This window comes from Cajanus cajan, chromosome 5 (assembly GCF_000230855.2).
Source record: "Cajanus cajan strain Asha chromosome 5, NIPB_CcT2T_4, whole genome shotgun sequence".
Lineage (NCBI taxonomy): Eukaryota > Viridiplantae > Streptophyta > Magnoliopsida > Fabales > Fabaceae > Cajanus > Cajanus cajan.
Window position 1 is genome coordinate 66318436 of NC_138521.1, and position 21003 is coordinate 66339438.

Sequence of the window (21003 nt, forward strand, 5' to 3'; positions counted from 1 at the left end):
CAAGATGTAAACAAAAAGTAGAAATGGGTCAAGTCTCCCCAATTGAATTTATTGCATGCATGTAGAAATTAAAATAAAAAATGGTTAAATAAATACGAACAAAAGTTGGGTCTCGTGATATTTCTCCTTACTCTTAAATTTTGTTTCTTTAATTTTATTGGCAATTTCAAAATAATATCACGGTGAGAAAAATTAATTGTAACGGTTTATCAATTGGGCACTCAAATCATTTTCTGCACTCTTAAAATTTGCTGCTTTAATTTTATTTGTTTTGTCAGTTTTGGTATTAAGAAACGAGTTTTTTTTATTTATTGAAATATCTAAAGAATGCCTTTAGAACATTTATCAATAATATTAAAAAAATTAAAATCATTAATTGAAAAGAAATCTACTAATGAAAAACATTAATTATACTAAGTTATATGTTAAATTAAATATTCTCTGAGCAACTATAATATAAATTTTTTTAAAAAAATTAAAGCAAATTATTTATACAGAAGTGTTTTTAGAGGTTATTTTAACCTCTCATTTAATTTAATTTTTTATTTATCATATTTATTTATAAATTAAATTTAATATTTTTAAAATACATTATCAATAATTAAAATAATTTTATGTCATAATATAAATTATTTATTTTAAATAGAAATATAATTTATATATTTAAAAATATCTATTCATACAAATTTTAAATATAATTTATATATTTAAATATAATATTTATTTGTATATAAATTATTATAAAATTTAATTATATAATAAACATTTAACAACTGTAAGCTGTAAAGTGTCATAATTATTTTAAGTTATTTTTGTATTGTTAAGTTAAGTTGTGCTACATGTTGAGGAACATAAAGGATTTGAAGATTTTTTATGAGTTTTAGTGGTGTTGGAGGTTTCTTTAAGTAGAGGGTTAGTTTGATAAAAAGTATATATACAAGGTTTGTATTTAGAATAGAGTCTCATAAACTCAAGTTCTCGAAAACTTACAAAAAAGAAATTCTAGAAAGATAGACTTTTGCCTGTGGACTATGAATATACTATTCTTCTAGAGTTTTTTTTTTCTTTCCTATTGATTTTAGGTTGTTTGTTGTGATTTAGGTTGTGAAAATCCTAAATCCAATCTATGAAGTGCGAACAGAAACTAGATTCTTGCCCTTAGTTGAGTTAATGAGTTGTTGAATAATGCATTAATTGCATGTTTTATGAATTCCATCAAGATTCATAGTTGAGTCGATTAAATTAGAGTGGCCTGTATCGAGAGAGTTGGTATTTTGGGTTCATGGAAAAAATGTGATGGTCTCAAATGATTTGTGATTGCATGTTGATTCTAAGTGTATATATGTGTTGGTTGTAATGTATATAATTGTTGTTTGATGTTGCATGTGTTGGATCTTTGTTGAATTTCAAGGTTGGGTCAAAAATCAGGTTCTGCATATGTAAAATTTTGATATCATGTCAAATGCACCTTTAAGGCGCTAGGCATCATTCCAACATAAGGCTCTTTGTCTCGACCATGTGTGAGGAGAGACTTGTCTTGAATTGAAATGACGTCAAGTGTGATTTGAATGACGTTAGGTGTGAGAGTATTGGGAGGTCTCTAACTTGGTGATGTCGAGCTCAACTTTGAGTGGCACCCAGTGTGACCAAACTAGAGCTCTTTGTTTGGATAGGTGCTAGTATGATGACACCAGATGTGAGTTAGGTAGAGACTCTCTACATGAGATAAGGTCGAGTGTGACACCTTGCCACGTTCGGCATGAGGTCTTAAGGGCCTCTGCCTTATCCATGCTAAATGTAGGTTGTGTAGCATCAGGCTTGAGGGAGGCAATGAGTTAAGCTAGCTAATGTCGTGGTAGACTCATACCCAATTGTTATACCTTGACAATAGTATTAGGCTTCATTGTTTAAGTGACAACATTAGAGAAACCAAATTTTTGTCTTATGGATTTAGATATATCCAATTTGTTGTTGATCTAAGAAGCCCAAAAATATCACCTTGTGTTGTTAGTTTGATAAGGTCAAGCCACTTAAACCACTCATCTTGTGTTGTAGTAGATCATCTAATTGAAATATGTGACGATATATATAGCTGTTGTGTTGTGTATATGATATATTAATTTAATTGTGTTGTTCATATGTACTGTTGATTTGTGATGAAGTATGTTAATATGTTGAAAACTAAGTTGTTAATGTTATGTTGTTTAAGTTGACCTTGTGTTGTGGTAGATGTAATTGTAAAGTTAATAGAGTTGATTGTGTTGAAACGTTGATTTTGAAAAATATGAAATAGTGTTTCAAAACCCTATTGTTCATATTTCTTGTTGTATATATCGTTGCTTTGAACCCTAACTTACCCTTATGTGTTTTCATATGATTTAGATTGTAATGATCATATATGATATATATGAGACTAGAGCATGGATAGGTGTGAGATGTTGCAACTAAGGTAAGAGGATGACGATGTTGTTTATATTTTTTGATGCTATCCCGAAGTAGTATTTTCTATAGGAGTTATTTAACTGGCAATTTAGGTTGTATCGTTTGTATTTACAATATTATTGTATATATATTACATATATTTAATTAGTTGTGTTTTATTTATATATACAAGTTATATAATAGATATTTTTGTATTCATATAGATATATAACTCTAAATTAGTAGTTATTTTTACTACTAGTTAATTATCATTAAGTGTGTAGACCATGATGAATCGTTACATAAAATGTACATGTTAAAACATTGATTTACTAGCGTTTGAACTCATAGTTCAATTTGAACGGTTTTGAGATAAAAAAGGAAAGAAAAAAATCCGGTTGCATTATTGTTTGAGAAAAATAATGAATCTAAATTAATTCAAGTTGATCTTTAATTTGAATTGGATCAAATTTTTTGTCTTCTATCTTTTTTTAAGTTTTTTTTTACCATTTTTTTTTCAACAAATAAATAAAATTTCATCAACTATTTTTTTTATACAAGGGATAGCAAATTTAATCAAATTCAAATACATAATAAATTTAAAATTAAAAGTTTTTTAAAGTATTAAATTTTATTATAAATTACAACTTGTTAAAATTATAAATCATGATACAAAATAATAATATTTGAAGTTTATTTGAGCATTGAATTAAAAAACTTAACACAAGTTGTTTAGTATGTTTGTGGTTTGATTTGATTTTAAAGATGAGAACAGAGAACAGAAAACTAAACTGGGTCACAATTAATTAAAAAACATGTAATTTTTTTAAGTTACTATTATTATTATTATTATTTATTTTCGTTTAACAATTTGTTTGATTTTTTCCCTGCCGATTTAAAGGATTAGATCGGTTCTTAAACACTCCTACAAAATATTTACCCAAAAAAAAACCCCTGCAAAATATACATGTGATTAAGTAAATATGTGACATGAAAATTTTATATCCTTTTTACTGTATCATTTGTCAATGTCATACTTTATTTAATTATACTTTTATGACTCGTTCTTATTATTGTTTCCTCTATATTATTTGGTAAATAACAACTTATTTGATTAGTAACCATATGGTTACACTTTAAAAATGTCATATATACTAATAATCAACCTTAAATAACAATTGTTTACCAAAAATTAGACCAAACATCATAAGTTTCTATTAATAATAGACAATTATGTTATTATATAAAGAATTGATACATATCAATGGTACATGAAATGTTAGTTTACAATACTTATATTAGATTAACTTTTAAAATATCACCGAAGTGATTTTCTTTTCCGTTAATGATTGGAATTTTTTGTGATATTAATTTGCTTTCATAGCTATTTTTAGTACAGAAAATATGAAAATCCAATTTCATTGTAGGCAACGTTAGACGCTATACATATGATAGACATACCGGCATGCAGGAAATGAAAAAGAAGAAAACTAGCAAACTAAAGAGTTTGAAGACTCTTTTTGAATTCACTACAGAAAACATTGAGTGGGAAATATAGAAACTCTAAAACAGAATTTTCATCAGATACTCATTGGGCTCTGAGGATCATTGAGAGCTGAAATGGCTGTCTCAATTTTATTCTGCAAAATATCTTTCTCTTCCTCATCTGCCTGAACACTCAAACAAAACGCACTAGTTAGTGCTTTTAAGAGGCATATACCTTTCACATATTTATTACTGCTTTATTGCATTATGCAAATATTATATATCTAACATGAATAATTAATGATGAATCCTTTTCATTAATCAAGATGATCGATATCACTTTTATCACTCTGGTAAATATATATATATATATATAGGATAAAAAGAAATGTCACCATTGGATTCTGTCTTCGTTTCCTAATCAATCTGATTAGGATTTCAATTATTCAGTTAAATAATCAACATTATTGATATCTAATGCTTGCATTTGAAACAAACTTTTTCTTTTGGCTTGGGTGGAAAGATTACTAGTTAATGTGACGTGACTACTATCGCAATCATCACAATTATTTGTCTTTGTGTCAATTTTAAAATTTATTTAACTAAAGCTTATGCAGCTCAAAGTTAATTATGATTAACTCAGTTTTTCATAAATTACTTTAAAGATATATTTATTATATTAAGTTAATTTTTTCATTTCAATTTCTTACATCAATGTTTAGAATGAGAAATGAAATAAAGACATACAACTTTTATTTTTAAATTAATCAAAATCCTTTATATCGAGTTCTACCAACAGGCAACAGCAAACCCTAGGTAACCCTAAAATGAAAAATCAGAAACCCTCTCGCTCGATCTCAACACAAACGATAAAGGATCAGATCCTTTGAATTTTGTTTTTTAACTATAGTGGATCTCATCAGCCACAAAAGATATTAATTTATGAGTAAAAATAATTATAAATATAAATATATAAAATAGCAATAAATGTATAAAAGAATTGTTAAGTGCAGAGCAACCATTTCCCGCAGGGAAATTTCATATCAACGACATGGTCAGTGCGATTCGCCTACCACTCTACGCCATCTAATCATTTTTTGTTGAAAAAATGGGCAATAACTAAGGAATATTAAAAATAAATAAAAATAGGACGAGCAAATAATCAATTGTTTTAGCTTCTGATGAAAACTAACCCTCACCACTCATGCCAGCGAAAAAATACCACCTAAAACTATATTGATAATATTATGAAACAAAATTTAAATAAATTGTATAGATAGATAATCCCAAAACATTATATGACAAGAACGTACGTCTTTCAAATTGCACTGCGTCATGGCTTGCGAAACCCTCATTCTATTCAGATTGTGAATCACGTTTTCAATTCTTGGTCTTATAATTATATGGGCACTGCATTCCTACGAAATATATTGTTCTAAAGTTTAATTTTGTCCCCTTCAATTCGTACTACTAGTCTACTAATGCAAGCTAGGAAACGATTTTTTTTTTGTTCTTACCATATTTTTAATCAAAATTTAAAATGATATAAAAATTACTTTTATATTAAAAATGGAATTTGAAAATAAAAAGCGAACTAAATAAATACCTATAAATTTCAAAAAAGAAAAAAAAAAGAATTTGGCCCGTGGGAGATATGAGACACGTGCTAAATGTAGTGGTATAAGAAATATATTATTTGCATTTGGCACATGCACAGATAGGGCAGTCCAGATACAAGGAATGCAAGAAAACAGTCTTATTAGTCCCAAGAAGCATTCCGATTCGATTACGTTGTTGTTCGGAGCTTTCAGAATAATGGGATCACATTGCACTACAACAAAATTTATTATTAATAATTATTATTTAATAATAATAATTTAATTATCATCATATAAAATATTAATGTTTAATATATAATAACTATTAAAAAATGTATTTATATTACACTAAAGTTTATTATTAGTGACAATAATTTATTAAAAAAAACTTAAGTCCCACATTAATTAAATAAGATAATTAAATAATATATAAGTGAGTAATAACTATTACCTTACAGATTCATTTTTATAGGATTGACTCCTAATTCATTATTCTAAATTGGTATCAAATCACTTATTATTACTAAATTCAATAGTATTATAAAATAATTAGAGAACAACTTTCACCTTATAATTCTCACGTTTCTTAAGAGACAGATAATTAAAGCACCTTATAATTCTCACATTTCTTAAGAGACAAGACAATTAAAAAAATAAATTAAAAATTATATAAATAAAAAATAACCCTCATCTTACAAATCTCACATCGAGTAGAGATAAAAAAAAAATATAAGTTATGAATTTAGAAAAGGAAATTATAAGAATAAATTATTTAAGTAAAGGAGACAATTGAAAAAAAATAATTTTTAATAGCCTTTAAAATAGCTACTAAAATTGCCAATAAAAAAACTAAATTTTTCCGACAATTTAGTAGATCTTTATCAGTATTTTATATAAATGTCAGTAATAGTATTAGCGACACTGGATACACCAACCTTTATTTAAATGTTAGTAAAAAAATAATAATCATTTATATGGCCGTTAAATAATGATCAAATCTTAATTCTTAGTAATAAAGTGCAACTATCGAAATCCGGATACTAACAATTTTTGATAAATTAAAATTTTAAAGTATTAGTTTAAAACACATTCTTCAAAAAGATTAATATAAAAATAATGTAATTTTTTAAGATATTAATTTAGTAATTAAATTTTTTAAAGATTAATGAAATGATAAATGAAACTTTCAAAAATTAAATTGAGAGTTTTTTTAAAATTATTTATAAGATCTAAACCATTACTCTTCCCCATTAAAAAATAAACAAAAATATGTTTTCATTTTCTTTTTGTTATCTTTTAATTATTTTTTCTGTCACACACCACTAATTACAAGCTTACAATTGTCTCTTTCTCTCTTTTTTATTTATTTATTTTTTATTTGTGTCTCTTTTCCCCTTTGATCCCATAAACCACAAATTGTGATGTACTGGTATTATTGTTCCAAAAAATAGAAGCAACTCACTTTTCTTGGTTTGCTTGTAAAAATGATGACAATAACACGTTAAACACATCCTTACAAGAAAGATGGTGAAGCTACACTTTATTTTTAGAATACACGTGGATGGAAGAGAGATAAAGAAAAAAAAAATAATAAATAATAATGATAAATAAATAAAAATAAGATACAAAATAATGTCTTTAGCAAAAACGTTTCACACTGGGAACATTTGTAGTTGTTTTTTTTTTTAAATAGTGTTTTTAAGGTTTTCTTTTTAACTTTTTTTTATCTCTTTTGATTTATCATTTTTATTTTAAATTAAAATTTAATATTTTTAAAAACATTAATAATTAGAACAAATTTTATCATAATATATATAAATTACTTATTATAAATCTAAAATATAACTTAAATGATCAATAATATCTATTTACTATAAAACAAAAAAGTTGTCATGTAGTATGCAACTTATAGTGATATATACAATATTTCTTACTAAAAATTATTTTTACTTACATAATATATATTAATATATTGTTAAAAAAGTGTCTGTATAGAATATAATAGCATATAATATATTATTAAATCTCATTAAAAATTAAGATTAAAATTATGTATAATTATATATCAAATAAATTTATACTTACATATATTATATTTAATGTAACATTTTTTTTATGTCATTATATGTAATATCTTTTACAATGATTTATTAAAATATTATTAATATATTATAATTTTTAATTATATAAAATAAAAATTATTTTGTATATTATACAAAATAGAATTTGAAATTAATACGGAAAAGCTTTCATCATTAAAGTAAAAGCCTTATAGCTTTTTCTAATTTTTTATTTTTATTCATAGCAGCTGATAAATAGGTCAGGAAGGATCATCTTTGTTTAAAGCACATTATCGATGGGGGACCTTCTTTGCTTTTACTTCATTGATTGATATTTTAAATCAAACCTTACCATACGATCCGTAATTAATTTTAATCATTAATTGACTCTAAAATACCCATTATCCCTAAAAATTTCCCACCTTTATTAAAGTAATCCATATCAGTGGTATGTGGCCCCCAAAATTCAAACTGTTAAGTTTTTTTTTCTTCTTCTAACTAATCTAATATATGGTTAACTTAATTATATATAAACATTGAAGAAGGGCAAAATGGGAGACTAACCTGGATGAAGACAGTCTTCAAAAGCGTGCCTGAAAAAGAAGAGATATTGGCTGTAATGACCTTCAGCTTTAAAGATTCGAAGACCTCGCACAGTTTTACCATTGTATCTGTCCTTTTGTTACATGTCAAGCTCACCACAAACGTCTTTTCTGCCATATGTGTTACTTTCAGCTGCCATCCACCAGTTCAAAACCATTACTATTAGAATAATAATACTATATCATATCTCGACCTGTGTATCAAACTAAAATATTTTGTTTTAATCATAACAAATACTATAACCCGATAAGTTTATAACATATTAAACACTAACATCATCTGGGATAGATTTTGAGATTGCATTTTTTTTTTTAATGTTTTCAATGACCTTCCCTACAATATAATATTTTTCAAATTAATTATTACAGAGAATTAATATGATGTAATATTTTTAAAAATAATTAATAGGAGTTAGCTAGTGTTTATATGTCAAACAAATAGGAGTTAGTATGAGAATAAAAAATATAGAATGTGTGTGCAATCTGATGAAAGTTACAGAATTTCTTCTATTATGTAATGCTGAATTTGTCCGGTGATAAATATCATGCGAGAAGAAATTAAAAAATAAATATTATTTTAGTTTTTTAATATAATGCTAATTATTTTTTCACGTATATTCTAAGAATATTTCTTAGAAAGTCGTATGTTGCATGGTTTGGAATAAATAAGATTTGTCATAAAGTTAGTTTTAAAAATTTATTATTATTTACTAACTTGTTTAATTATAAAACTTTAAGAGTATGCAAGAAGGAGTAGAGTGATGGTTGGAAGAGATATGATATACCCCAATAAGTTGAATAGGTGAAGTGGAAGAGTGAAGGAGGTGTTGAGTTCTGGTCTTCTTAGACCTGAGCAAAATTGGGAGGTCCTGCTGAAAGTCGTAGGTTGGGTTTTTGAGGTTCTGAGACTGAAGATCCAAAATCTCGGCTTGGATTCTCTTCTCTTCCTCATGCAAGTGGTGGATGTACTCTATAGCGTCCTTAATGATAGAAGCCTTATCCAACTGCGTACAACTAAGCAGAATGAATGAATGCACAGAATACGCGTGTGCTTGTTTCCAACCTTTTATTATAAGAAAACAAAATGAACCTTGCTAATGTTGGGGACCACAGCTCTAAGTGCATAAAGCCTTTCGTCCAGCTTCTTCCTCCTATTCCTCTCCGACACAATGTTCTTAGCTGCCGCCGATGAAGCCCCACCGTCCGGGGAACTTGAATCATAGTACCCGGAGAAGCCCTCATGATCCATTGCCCAACTGCATGTGCCATCACCAAAATTAATTCATTATTTATGTCTAACATTAATCTACCTCATACTCATACTCATACTCATACACATACACAACAAACAACAACGCCCCATTACTTAACTACTTTTTCCTCTGATTACCTACCCGTCAAGGTCTTCGCTTGGGAAAAACATGTTCTCCCAGTAATTTTTGTACTCCTCACCAAAATTCTCCATGCTTCAGTAATGAACGCTACAAAGAGAAACTAGCTTGGAGAGAATAATGAATTTTCTTTTTCTTTTTTTGAGAGTGCCAAGGTGTTGGTGAGAGCAGCGTGGGGTTTATATAGGAGTGAGGATTCACACTGTTTAGTGTTTATCGTAATGTTTGCTGCTTCCCAGAAACATCGATCTATACCGTCAAACAATGTGTGGTCTGTGAAGCCGCGTTATTCTCGCAACAAATTCATCCAAGACTTTTTGCACACACACAATGACTCAACAACATATTGTTGCGGATCTTACATCATACTGTATCATGTCCCCCGTGTGTTTACATTTATCTAACATTTTTTTTTCTTACTTGCTACTCATATCTTCAATGCAACCTGACTCATTAAATTAATAAATACGTTCATTTAATTATAATTCACAAATTTAATCCTAGTCTTATTGTTTGAAAAAAAATACTTCGTTCTTTAATTGAATTCCTAAGGAATTTTCTATGCTACACTATTCCTATAGAATTAGCTCTTAGATTATGAATTATAGATTTAACTCCATTACAAAATCAACTTTAAGATAAAATTGACTTTAAGGTGAGGATTATGATTTTTTTTTGCATATTTAATATAATTTTCATACCATCTTAAAATATAGTTGAAGAATTTAATTCAATTTTATAAAATTGGTATTTATAAGATGATGTTGTACTTCATTATAAAATATTTATTTATTTTATTTTTAATCTGTTCCAACCTAAAAGACGTCTAGGATTCTTTTTAAGTGAGTTTTCAAAGTCAGAGTATTCAAGTGTGTAATGTGTCGTCTTCGCTCTAGGGTTCGAGATTTTATATTGCTCTAGGGTTCGAGATTTTATATTTACTTATTAATGGGCCTCGTGAGCCCATTAATATAAGAATTTTTCATGATAGTTTTTATGTTGAAAATATTTGGTCATTAATGATAAAATTTTATTCTTGATCTGATCATTTCTATCGAGGTGAGGATTTTTTCTTTTTCATATTTAGTATAATTCTTATACCATCTTAAAATATAGTTGAAGAATCTAATTCAATTTATAAAATCAGTATTTGTAAGATGATGTTGTACTTCACTATAAAATATTTATTTTATTTTTAATCAATGTAAGATTTAGATTTTTAATATTTTTTTATATAAATAATTGTTGTAAACATCTAAAAACATAAAGAACAATGATAAATAAGTTGTAATCGCAAAATCAAATAGCTGGACTGGATAAAATATATTGGATTGGTTGGAGGACCATTTCACATCGTGTTTTCTGCTACTTAATTTGTAGCTATAAGCATCAACCAAAATTTTCCTAATATTTGAACAATTTGCTTAAAATTAAAAGAAAGTGTTTATACAAAAGGTTATTTATTTATTTATTTTTAAAGTTTATTTTGGTAAGAAAAATAAATCGACGGTGATGAATACTCATTTACCAAAATTTCTGATACTTATGTATATGCACATCATGAACAGTGGGTACCCCTAGTCATTAATTTCGCCACATTTTATATGGTCACTTCTTAAAAGCTTCTTATATAGTCGATCTCTTATTTTGGCGGCCTGTACCTGAAACGGATGCGGTCCACCGTGGTCGATTATTGAATATTGCTTTTTAAAGTGCACTTGGCAGCATGTGCACATACCCTTCTATATAAAGTAGGTAATACTAATAGAATCATTCATACATTTTTATTGTAAAAAAATTTACATTGATAATTAATTATATTTTTTAAATTATTTTATTTTATTTTTATTTTATTAAATAATGACATAATACTATTAAAAGATATAATTAATTATCAATATAAAAAAATTTCACTAACAGTATATAAGTGATTAACTCATACTCATATAATTATGATGCGGTTGAAAAAAATATAATGTCTGATTCAATATAATAAATTATAAAATATGTATCAATCAAAGGAATATATACCGGTGTATATAGCGTTATTAATACTATTTTAATAATTGAAGAGTTTTATATTTTTGATCTTCATTGTGTTCTAGTTACTTTGGTGGTTGTGTGTGGGACAACAGCAAAAAAATGATATATCATTATCAAGTGAATGTATTGAAAGGTTTTTTTGAAATTTTAAAAGTAGTACGTACGTTTATATATATATATATATATATATATATATATATATATATATATATATATATTTATAATTTATTTCAATAATAATTGATTATTTTATATTTTTAAAAAAATTAAAAGAGCTTTTACTTTCGAGAAGAAAAGTTTATGGCGACTCTTAATTAAATTTAAGGCAAACTTAATAAATTAAATAAAATTTATAATAACTTGTTTTTTGTGTTAAATTTACAATAAATTTGAGTTTTATAAGTTTTACCAAAAATAAATTAAGGCTTCAATGATAGTTAAATTTAATCAAAATTCTCAATTTATTCACTTATATTAAAGAAAAGAGAAAGTGAGGATAGTGTGTTAAGATAAATAGTTTAATTCAATATAATTTTATTATTGAAGTGTTTTACCATTGCGAGCATGAAGTGGTGAACTAATCAATCTGAAATTATTTCAACTTATTAATTAGTAATTTTAGTGAAGGATATGCGTGATTTTTTAAAAATTAAATTGATGTGATTTTTTTATCATGATGAAATTTATGGAATATATTATGATTTCACATTGAAATAAGTTAAATATAAATAAATTTCACAAATTTAATTCCATATATATATATATATATATGAGGAGGGTTCAAACGACACCGGTGTAACTTTTACTAAGTGTTACACCGCTTAATAACTTTATATTAAATGTAAATTTTGAAAATCCAACCGTTAGATTGAAAGTTTATATCTCTTAGATCATATATGTCAAATTTTGTTTAAATTGAACAACAACTTGAAGGTAATCAAAGTGTCCATATTTTAGTATATTTTTAAATGTATATATTATGTCAATTTTATTTTATGAGAATGAAGTATCAAATCATCTTAAATTAATATAAAATTTGATATATATGATATAAGAGATATGAACTTTCAATCTAACGGTTGGATTTTCAAAATTCACATTTAATATAAATTTATTGAGCGGTGTAACACTTAGTAAAAGTTACACCGGTGTCGTTTGAACCCTCCTCTCTCTCTCTCTCTCTCTCTATATATATATATATATATATATATATATATATATATTGGTTTAATTAATTATGTTCTATTGTTAAAAAAGCAGGCGCGTATGATCCACTGTAGGGGTGTGCAAAAAATCCAAATTGATCCGAACCGATCCATAACCGATCCGATCCATATTGAAAAATCCGATCCATATTGAAAAAAAATCCGAACCGAACCACTTTATAAAACCGGTTCAGTTATCCGATCCATTTTTACAAAGTGGATCGGTTCGGTTCGGTTTGGTTTTTAAAAAAAACCGATCCATATATGAGTAAAAAAGTGGATAACTGCACCGCACCGAACCGATCCAATTTAAAAAAAACCGATCCATATTTTAAGAAAACCAAACCGATCCACTTTATAAAAAATGGATCGGTTAACCGATCCACTTTTATAAAACGGTTCGGTTCGGTTTGGATCGGTTTTTGGAAAAAACCGATCCACGAACACCCCTAATCCACTGTCCTACTGGTAAGGTGTTACCCATTAATGCTGACTCGCCTTAGGGCTTAGGGCTTAGGGCTTAGGCGTGCAGTTTAAACTTTAAACAATTCACTTACAATAGGTCAATTTTTTTGTTAGGATAGCATTCCCACCTTATATATGGCCCCTATACTACTTAAATTATAAAATAATAACGTGACTAGTCAAAATTAAGTCATTTCAAAGTGTTAATTACACTTAAATCCTTCAAATCTTATCACTAAACCAATGTTATGTTATCACTTATATCCATTAATTATTTTTATGTGTATGTTTGGATTAGATTCTTTTCTACCCTCTATCTTTTTTCTTAATAAAATTTCTTTTACCGACAAAAAGAAAATTATGAACCAACATTTAACACACAATAATTTTTTTTTTAATTGCCATACATGTTGATATTTATACTAATAATAAAGGAGATATTTTCATTTTAACATTCACTTTTATCTATTTCTTTTTTATCTTTGTATGGTCCGATAGTCCACCTGTTTCTCCACCATAGTATGATATTGTCCACTTTGGGCTAGGCCCGTACGGTTTTGTTTTTGGGCTCCTTCCCAAAAGGCCTCATACTATATGGAATGGTGGACACCCTTATAAACTAGCCAATGTTCCTTCATTTTACATATGTGGGACTTGGGATGAATCCCAACAATCTTTGATAGCCATATATAATCTTTAATAATCTCACAACTATTGGGAGAGATTTGTCTTCTTTCTTTTCTTAACGGAGTATTTCTTTTACTAGTAAATAAAAACAAAAATATTTAGTAATACTTTATTAAGTTTTTTTTTTCTAAAAAAATATGCGGATTGATGTACATATATACTGCAGTTAGATTCGTTTAAATCACAAACTAAATTATTTAAACTGAACAAATGGACTGTGATTTTTAAGACCAAACCCATGAAAGCTACAAATATATTAAATGGTTTGGCGCTCCATATACTCAACTCTAACTGTTATAACGAGTTTTGTTTAATACTAATAAAAGTTTGAGTCTTTGAGAAGACAATGCTACTCCAATTTCTAAGTTACATAAATTTGAAATGATTACTTGTCTTAATGATTATTATATTATACCAGTGTGTTTCTCGTATCTACGCGTGATATATATATATTTTGTTACGTATATAAAAAAACTATATAATATAAATATAATGTGATTATGAATATTTAAAATTAAAGATGAGATATATTTTTTTAAATTTTTTAGATAATTATATTTAATATAATCAAAATATATTTAGAACAATATAGTAAAAATTGGCAACACAGTGGAACAATAAAATGAGAGAAATCTTTATCATTTTAATAAAATAAAATTTAAAACTCATTTGAAATAATGTTCATTATTTAAGTCCAACAATCTATCGTTTAAACAAGTATGAATGAAAACGACTGCGTGAATCATGATTGTTGTAAGTTGTAACTCACAATTATTTAAACTTTGAATATATCACAATTTGAAAATTTGAAACACCTAAATTTCAGCGTATTACGAAAATGACTTGAAAATAATCAAGAAATAAAAAATAAATAATACTTTTAGGTCTTAGCTAGTTTCTTCACTTATACAAAGTCACACCAACAACAATTAAAGAATTTTTATTAGTAAAGTTAAAAGAATAGTCTATAATGTAATATGATGAATGAATTATAGAGATGAAGTAACATATGAAGAGTTAGTTGTGAGTTGTAATTTGTGTGTTGACCATGTGTTATGTTGACGAAGTTGTGTGTTGATTGTGTAGTTATGTTGAAAGTATGATGTATTGTTGAGATGCATGTTGATTATAGTGTTGTAAATGAGTTGTGATGATGGAGATATAAGTTGAAAAGTTGTGTGTTGATACTTGATTGTGTCATCATGTTGAAAATACAATGAGTTGTTGTGTCGACCATTTAGAACTAAAAGAGATGTTTCCAAAAGTTACATATCACATTGTGTGAATATTGTGTTGTGATACTTCGAGAACCCAATTTATTGAAAAATTCTTATTGGGAAGTTAACCCATGAAGTAGATGTTGTATTGTTCTCCTTTAAGACTTTGTTGGTCCCTTGCGTAGGAAAAGTTTAGGCATATGTGCATGAAGTGACCATAGTATATGAGACAAGTCGAGCTATACTAATTATAAGTGACCAGTTGAGTAAAGTACGAAGTTAAAAAATTAGTTTCTACTCAAGTATTAGAAGGTTGTAATATTTGGAGAGTAGTCAATGAGCTAATCCCATATGAGGCTTGGTTAAATTAGCTAATGTCATGGTATACCTTTACCCAATTATATTTATCCCGACATTAGTATTAAACTTTCTTGCTTAAGTGACTAATAATGACATGATATACATTCTTCTAAACTTGGCTAATAATAACCTTAACTCACGTAACAATTTTTAAACAATTAAACTCTTAAGAATTCTTTGATCTTTAGAGTTTCAAAATATTAAAATAACAAATTATTTTCTTAACAAAATTAATTAAATAATAATACAATTCATAGTGTTATGTAATGGATGCAATTAATTTTATAAGTGGTATTTTGTAAAAAAAAAATCCAAAAAATACTTACTACACTTTGAAAATATTATATTTTATGATTTAAGCAATATTATTTTTTCTAGATGTAATTTTAAGAAAAGGTTAAAATATGTTTTTAATCCTTATATTTTTACTTACTTTATCTTTTAGTTCATATACTTATTTTTAAATCCTTTTTAGTTTTTATAATTTAAAATAAATATTTTTGGTCCTTATACTTGTAATTTTGTAATCCCTTTAGTCTTTATAGTTATTTTTTTTAACATTGTCAGTTTGGTACTTATGTGTTAGAGAACTTTAACTTTTTCAATGTAAAAAAAGTTCTTTCAACCATGGACATTGCAAATGAAGGTACAAAATAACTATGAAGTGTCAAAAAATCTAATTTAAAATAATTATAACTAAATAAATTTTATATGAGACACATAAAGTTGAATCAATATCTTTGTCATATCAATATAAAAAAAGAAAATATTATAAAAAAGTTAATAAACGAGATTAAAATAATTAAAAAACTTAAAGTATGAGATTAAATTTTTTTATCTTAAACTATAAGGATTATAAAAGATTAAAAAATATATGTATAAGAATGAAATTACAAGGAAATAAAATTACATTCAATAGATAAAATTTATTAAACTAGAATTTGGTCTAAATATCTAATCTTGATTTGAGAGAATGTTATTACACAATTTCCTTAACACTCTCTTACTAATATTTTTTTCTGAGCAAAAGGAGTCAATGCTCCAAACAAATATCACACGAACTCGACAAAACATCTGACTTTTTTGAGTACACTAATTAAGGAGATACTCTTTAAATGATATGTAAAATTACAAAATTTATAATTTCTAACAATTTTTAATTAATTCTAAAAAGAGTGTTATATTAACATCTATCTGATTTTAGTCTCTTAATTTTATAATTTTAATTCCACCAATTTCATAAGATTCATAATTTTGATCTAATTGTTAAATATTAACTTTAATTTTTATCTCATGAAAATATAATAAAAAAAATACAATAAGATAAATTAAAAACTAAAAGTATAATTTAATTTATTAATTTATCATATAATTTATTTAATATAATATTATAATTTTATTAGTTAACAGATAACATTTAATGATTGAAATAAAATTAAAAAAAATTGGAATAAAAATTAGTAGAGAAAAATACAGTATAGTTATAAAAATTAATAAAAGGCAATGTACATATTTGAATTTTGAAATATGGTATGAGCCGTACATGACCAAGAACCCCCTTCATATATTGCGGCGCGCACTTTGGTCAAACCGTTTATACGTATCCACAGTGTGCACGTGGCCCTCACGAGGATCCAATATACATGCTTTTCTGGTCTTCCCTCTCTCTTTTCTTTTACTTTCTCTTTCTTTTATACTAATTGCTATGAAGTAGGAGTGTATATTAATACTGTATTTTTTTTAAGAACAACTTTAGTATTTAAGTACGTATGTATTTTTAAGCGATAAATTATTTTAATTTTACGTATTATTAGTTTTAAAGTCTCTATATTATCAATTAATTATATATAATCATATATTTTACTTTTAAAAGTAATTAACAGTATATTCTAAAATTAAAAATTTTACTATACATAACAATTTATAAAAAAATATATCATCAAAATTTAACTTAATTTGAGTTCGAAATTGTAGTTTCTTTTTCAGTTTAAATAAGATGCTGGCTACAATACTCGTTTAATTTTATATTAAAAAAATAATTAGTCTTTAAACATATACTAACATTTTAGCACGTATATTATACAAGCTAAATATTTACTATATAGTTAAAATTTATAATCAATTATATATACAAATAGTCGACTACTATATTTCAATATATAAATTATAAATATATTTTACATAAATAAATATTTTAAGCATATAAAATATATTTTATATAAATTTATAATAAATAATTTATTTTATGAAACAAGATTATTTTAATTATTGATAGATTATATATATGAAAATTTAATTTATAAATAAGTATAACATATAAAAGTTAAATTATATAAAAATTTAAAAAAATACCAATCTTCTCGTTGAAAAAAAAAATACTTAAAAATATTTTCATTAAAAATAGATGATAATTTATTTTAAAATATTAAATTTTAATTTATAAATAAATATAATAAATAAAAATCGATTAATAGCTAAAAAACTCTCGTGCAGATAGTTTGCGGCTTTATTAATTTATTTTTAAAATATTCAAATTAATTCACAAATGAATATAATAAATAAAAAAATAAATTAAATAAAAATTTAAAAAATAATTTAAAGAAAATTCACCACTCTCATGCAAGATACATGTAAATGTTTAATATATAAAAGTTAAAAGTTGACTTGTGTATAGGCAACAGTTTTGACATTTATCTCCGAATATATTATTGCATCTAACTCAAATAATATACTTTGCAAAGTAAAGTATATTTATGTCAAAAGAACAAAATTAAAGTATATTTATAATTTATAATAAAAAAAATTAACGATTAAAATTCTGATAAAAACTAAATACATATATAATAATTTTTCAATTAATACTTTTTATAAACTTTATTCTCTAAAACGCAATCTTTTACACTTTAATGGAATCGATAGAAGCCCTATATATAAATTAATTATTAAACACAAACATTTACCTGAATTATGCATTATTAGGCCTTCACTCTCTCAAACGCTCACTCGTTCAATTTCACTTAAAATTTGTTATTTGGTATAATTGTGTTATTCACTTTGAGAAGAAAGTTATCTTTTACTATGCAAAGCAGTTTTACCATATTCATTTTTTTAAAAATTTTTCAAATTATTATTTAATACATTATATAGTATTAAAATATATCTATTTTTTTTTTATCAATTTAATTACTATTTAATTCTTATAATAACTACTTATAATCATAACATTTATGATATTAACTTTTAACCTGTGCAACTTACCGGTTAAAATGTCACTAAGAAAATTTTTATATGTAATTTATAGTTTTAAATTTTAAAACATACTTAAAACTTTTGTAAATTAACATTAAATTATGTAATTAAATTTATCCATTTACGAGTTAAAAAAAATATTTTTTTAAAATTTTAATGGATGAATGTATTAATTCACCCTAATACTAAATATATCATGATTTTTAACCGAGTGTACAGTAGCTGGTGGTGAGTCCATGTCGTCCAGTTTTGACAAACTAGTGGCGCATGGGGTGGGTCAAAATGTTGCTTTTTTTTTTTTTATTTCTTTCATTCCTAAAGCAGGTTATTAATGTTCTGTCTCAGTCTCACGGTCTCTCTGCAGTCACGAATTCCTGTTTTTCAATTTTTTTATTTATAAAATATTACTGTAACTTGAAGTTTCATTCCTTGGATGTGTATGCGATGACTATGAGTCTATGACAGTTACGTGCACTAGCATTGACTTTATTCGCAATTAATTGTAGGTTTGATGACCACCGGCCAACTTCATGCATAATTTTCAAGAAAGTCCTCTGCTGACTTGTTTGGCACGCAATATATTCAAGGATGAAAATTATACCCGTACATGTAAATAATACTCGAATTCATTTCGATTTTGATGGAGAATGTCTGATTTGACAAGGTACAGGTAAAATTCAATATATTAAATTAGATACGGGTATGGGTATGTACTTATGTGCCCCATACTCGTACTCGTACCTGTTCTCATTTTCATTTTTAATTTAATACTAATTTTTAATTTAATTATATTAAATAATTTTAATATTTTTTTATATGTGATTATTTAGTATAATATGAAATAAAAAAATAGCCTAATTATAATTATAATATAATAAAAAAATAATTTAAAAATATTATTTTTTACAAAAAATAAAAATAAAAAATTTGACGAGTACGAGTACAGTATATCCAATACCCGATGAAGATGAAGATGAAGATGAAAATCATATATCCGATAGGTACGAGTACAGAAATGGGGATAAATTTGACTCGCAAGAACAGGACGGGTATCTTAAAACCCGTATCCGACTCGTCTTGTTGCCATCCATAAATATATTTGTGCAGCATAATTAATATCCATAATCATACCCTTCAACTTTCCCTCCCAAAAACGGAACACATGCATGCACTTTCGCTCAACATCATGTCTCCTCTTTACAACATACAAATGCCACCTTTGCTTAAATTATTTCTTCATGTTCACACTTCATTCTCAAGAATTTGTCAATTTTATGATCTGTGTGTCCAGATTCTTTCTCACTTTCTCTCTCTTTTGGTACACAGATTCTTTTTCTCTTTAAAGCAAAAGATGATCAAACCACTATCTTTATTAATCTATTCATTCTCCACACATACAAGGCAGGAAATGCTAAATCAAGTTTCTATATATTAAAAAAAAAAAAGCATTTTCAATGACAGAGCAGCCAAAAAATAGCATATGATTCAGATTCCTTAACATATAAGTCAAATCACACCGAGTAGGCTAATAAAACAATTTTTTAAAATAAAAAAGTGTAATTTTAATAAAATAATCACATAAGTCATTTGAAGAAAATTATATTTTTAAAGAAATTAAAAGAGAAGTTGAAAAACTCGAGATAAAAGTTATCATATTGTAATTTTTTTAGTTTTACAATTCATAATTTTTATTTCTTTAATTTCTTCATATTATGTGTGTAACTAAGTATTGTCTAATAAATGTATCGAAAACGATCCTTGTCTAATAGTAAAGATTTTTTTGGACATAAAAATTTTATAATAACTAACGTACTAAAGATATTTTGTGTTCCAGATATTTATAAATTTTTTTTTTTAAAATTCATATACCTTGACGGAAATTGCTGGTTAATTGCATTGCTGTAACCTTGGAAGGAAGCATAAAGGCAATTAATGTAGATTATCTGATCCTTAATTATATGGTTGAATTTGGAAGTTATGAAAGTGTTTAAAGTAGAGAAATGATACATATACTTTGAATGCATTGATTGTTATGAGTGATAAGTAGAATTGAATTAGGTTTTCTCCACTACATAATTAATGAAGTTTTGATGGGGAGAAAGGCAAGGTTAAGCGGTTAATTAAGAAGCAGTTAGTAAATTGAGGAGCTGCTACACGCTTTGGTAACATTCTAGGTTGACTTAGTATCGTGTGTGTGTCTCTCTCTCTCGTTTAAGTAGG

The 21003-nt window shown here is 25.9% G+C and overlaps 1 protein-coding gene across 1 annotated transcript; it reads right to left on the reverse strand.

The window, feature by feature from the left end:
* Positions 1-3808: 3808 nt before the first annotated feature.
* On the reverse strand, positions 3809-9893 carry LOC109807581 (transcription factor bHLH35). Its single transcript, XM_083075704.1, has 5 exons — positions 9561-9893; positions 9257-9422; positions 8952-9170; positions 8129-8299; positions 3809-4091 (listed from the first exon to the last, which is right to left on the reverse strand). The coding sequence occupies exons 1-5, from the start codon at positions 9629-9631 to the stop codon at positions 4002-4004; spliced, it is 717 nt and encodes a 238-aa protein (XP_082931830.1). The 5' UTR covers positions 9632-9893; the 3' UTR covers positions 3809-4001.
* Between the last annotated feature and the right edge of the window lie 11110 nt (positions 9894-21003).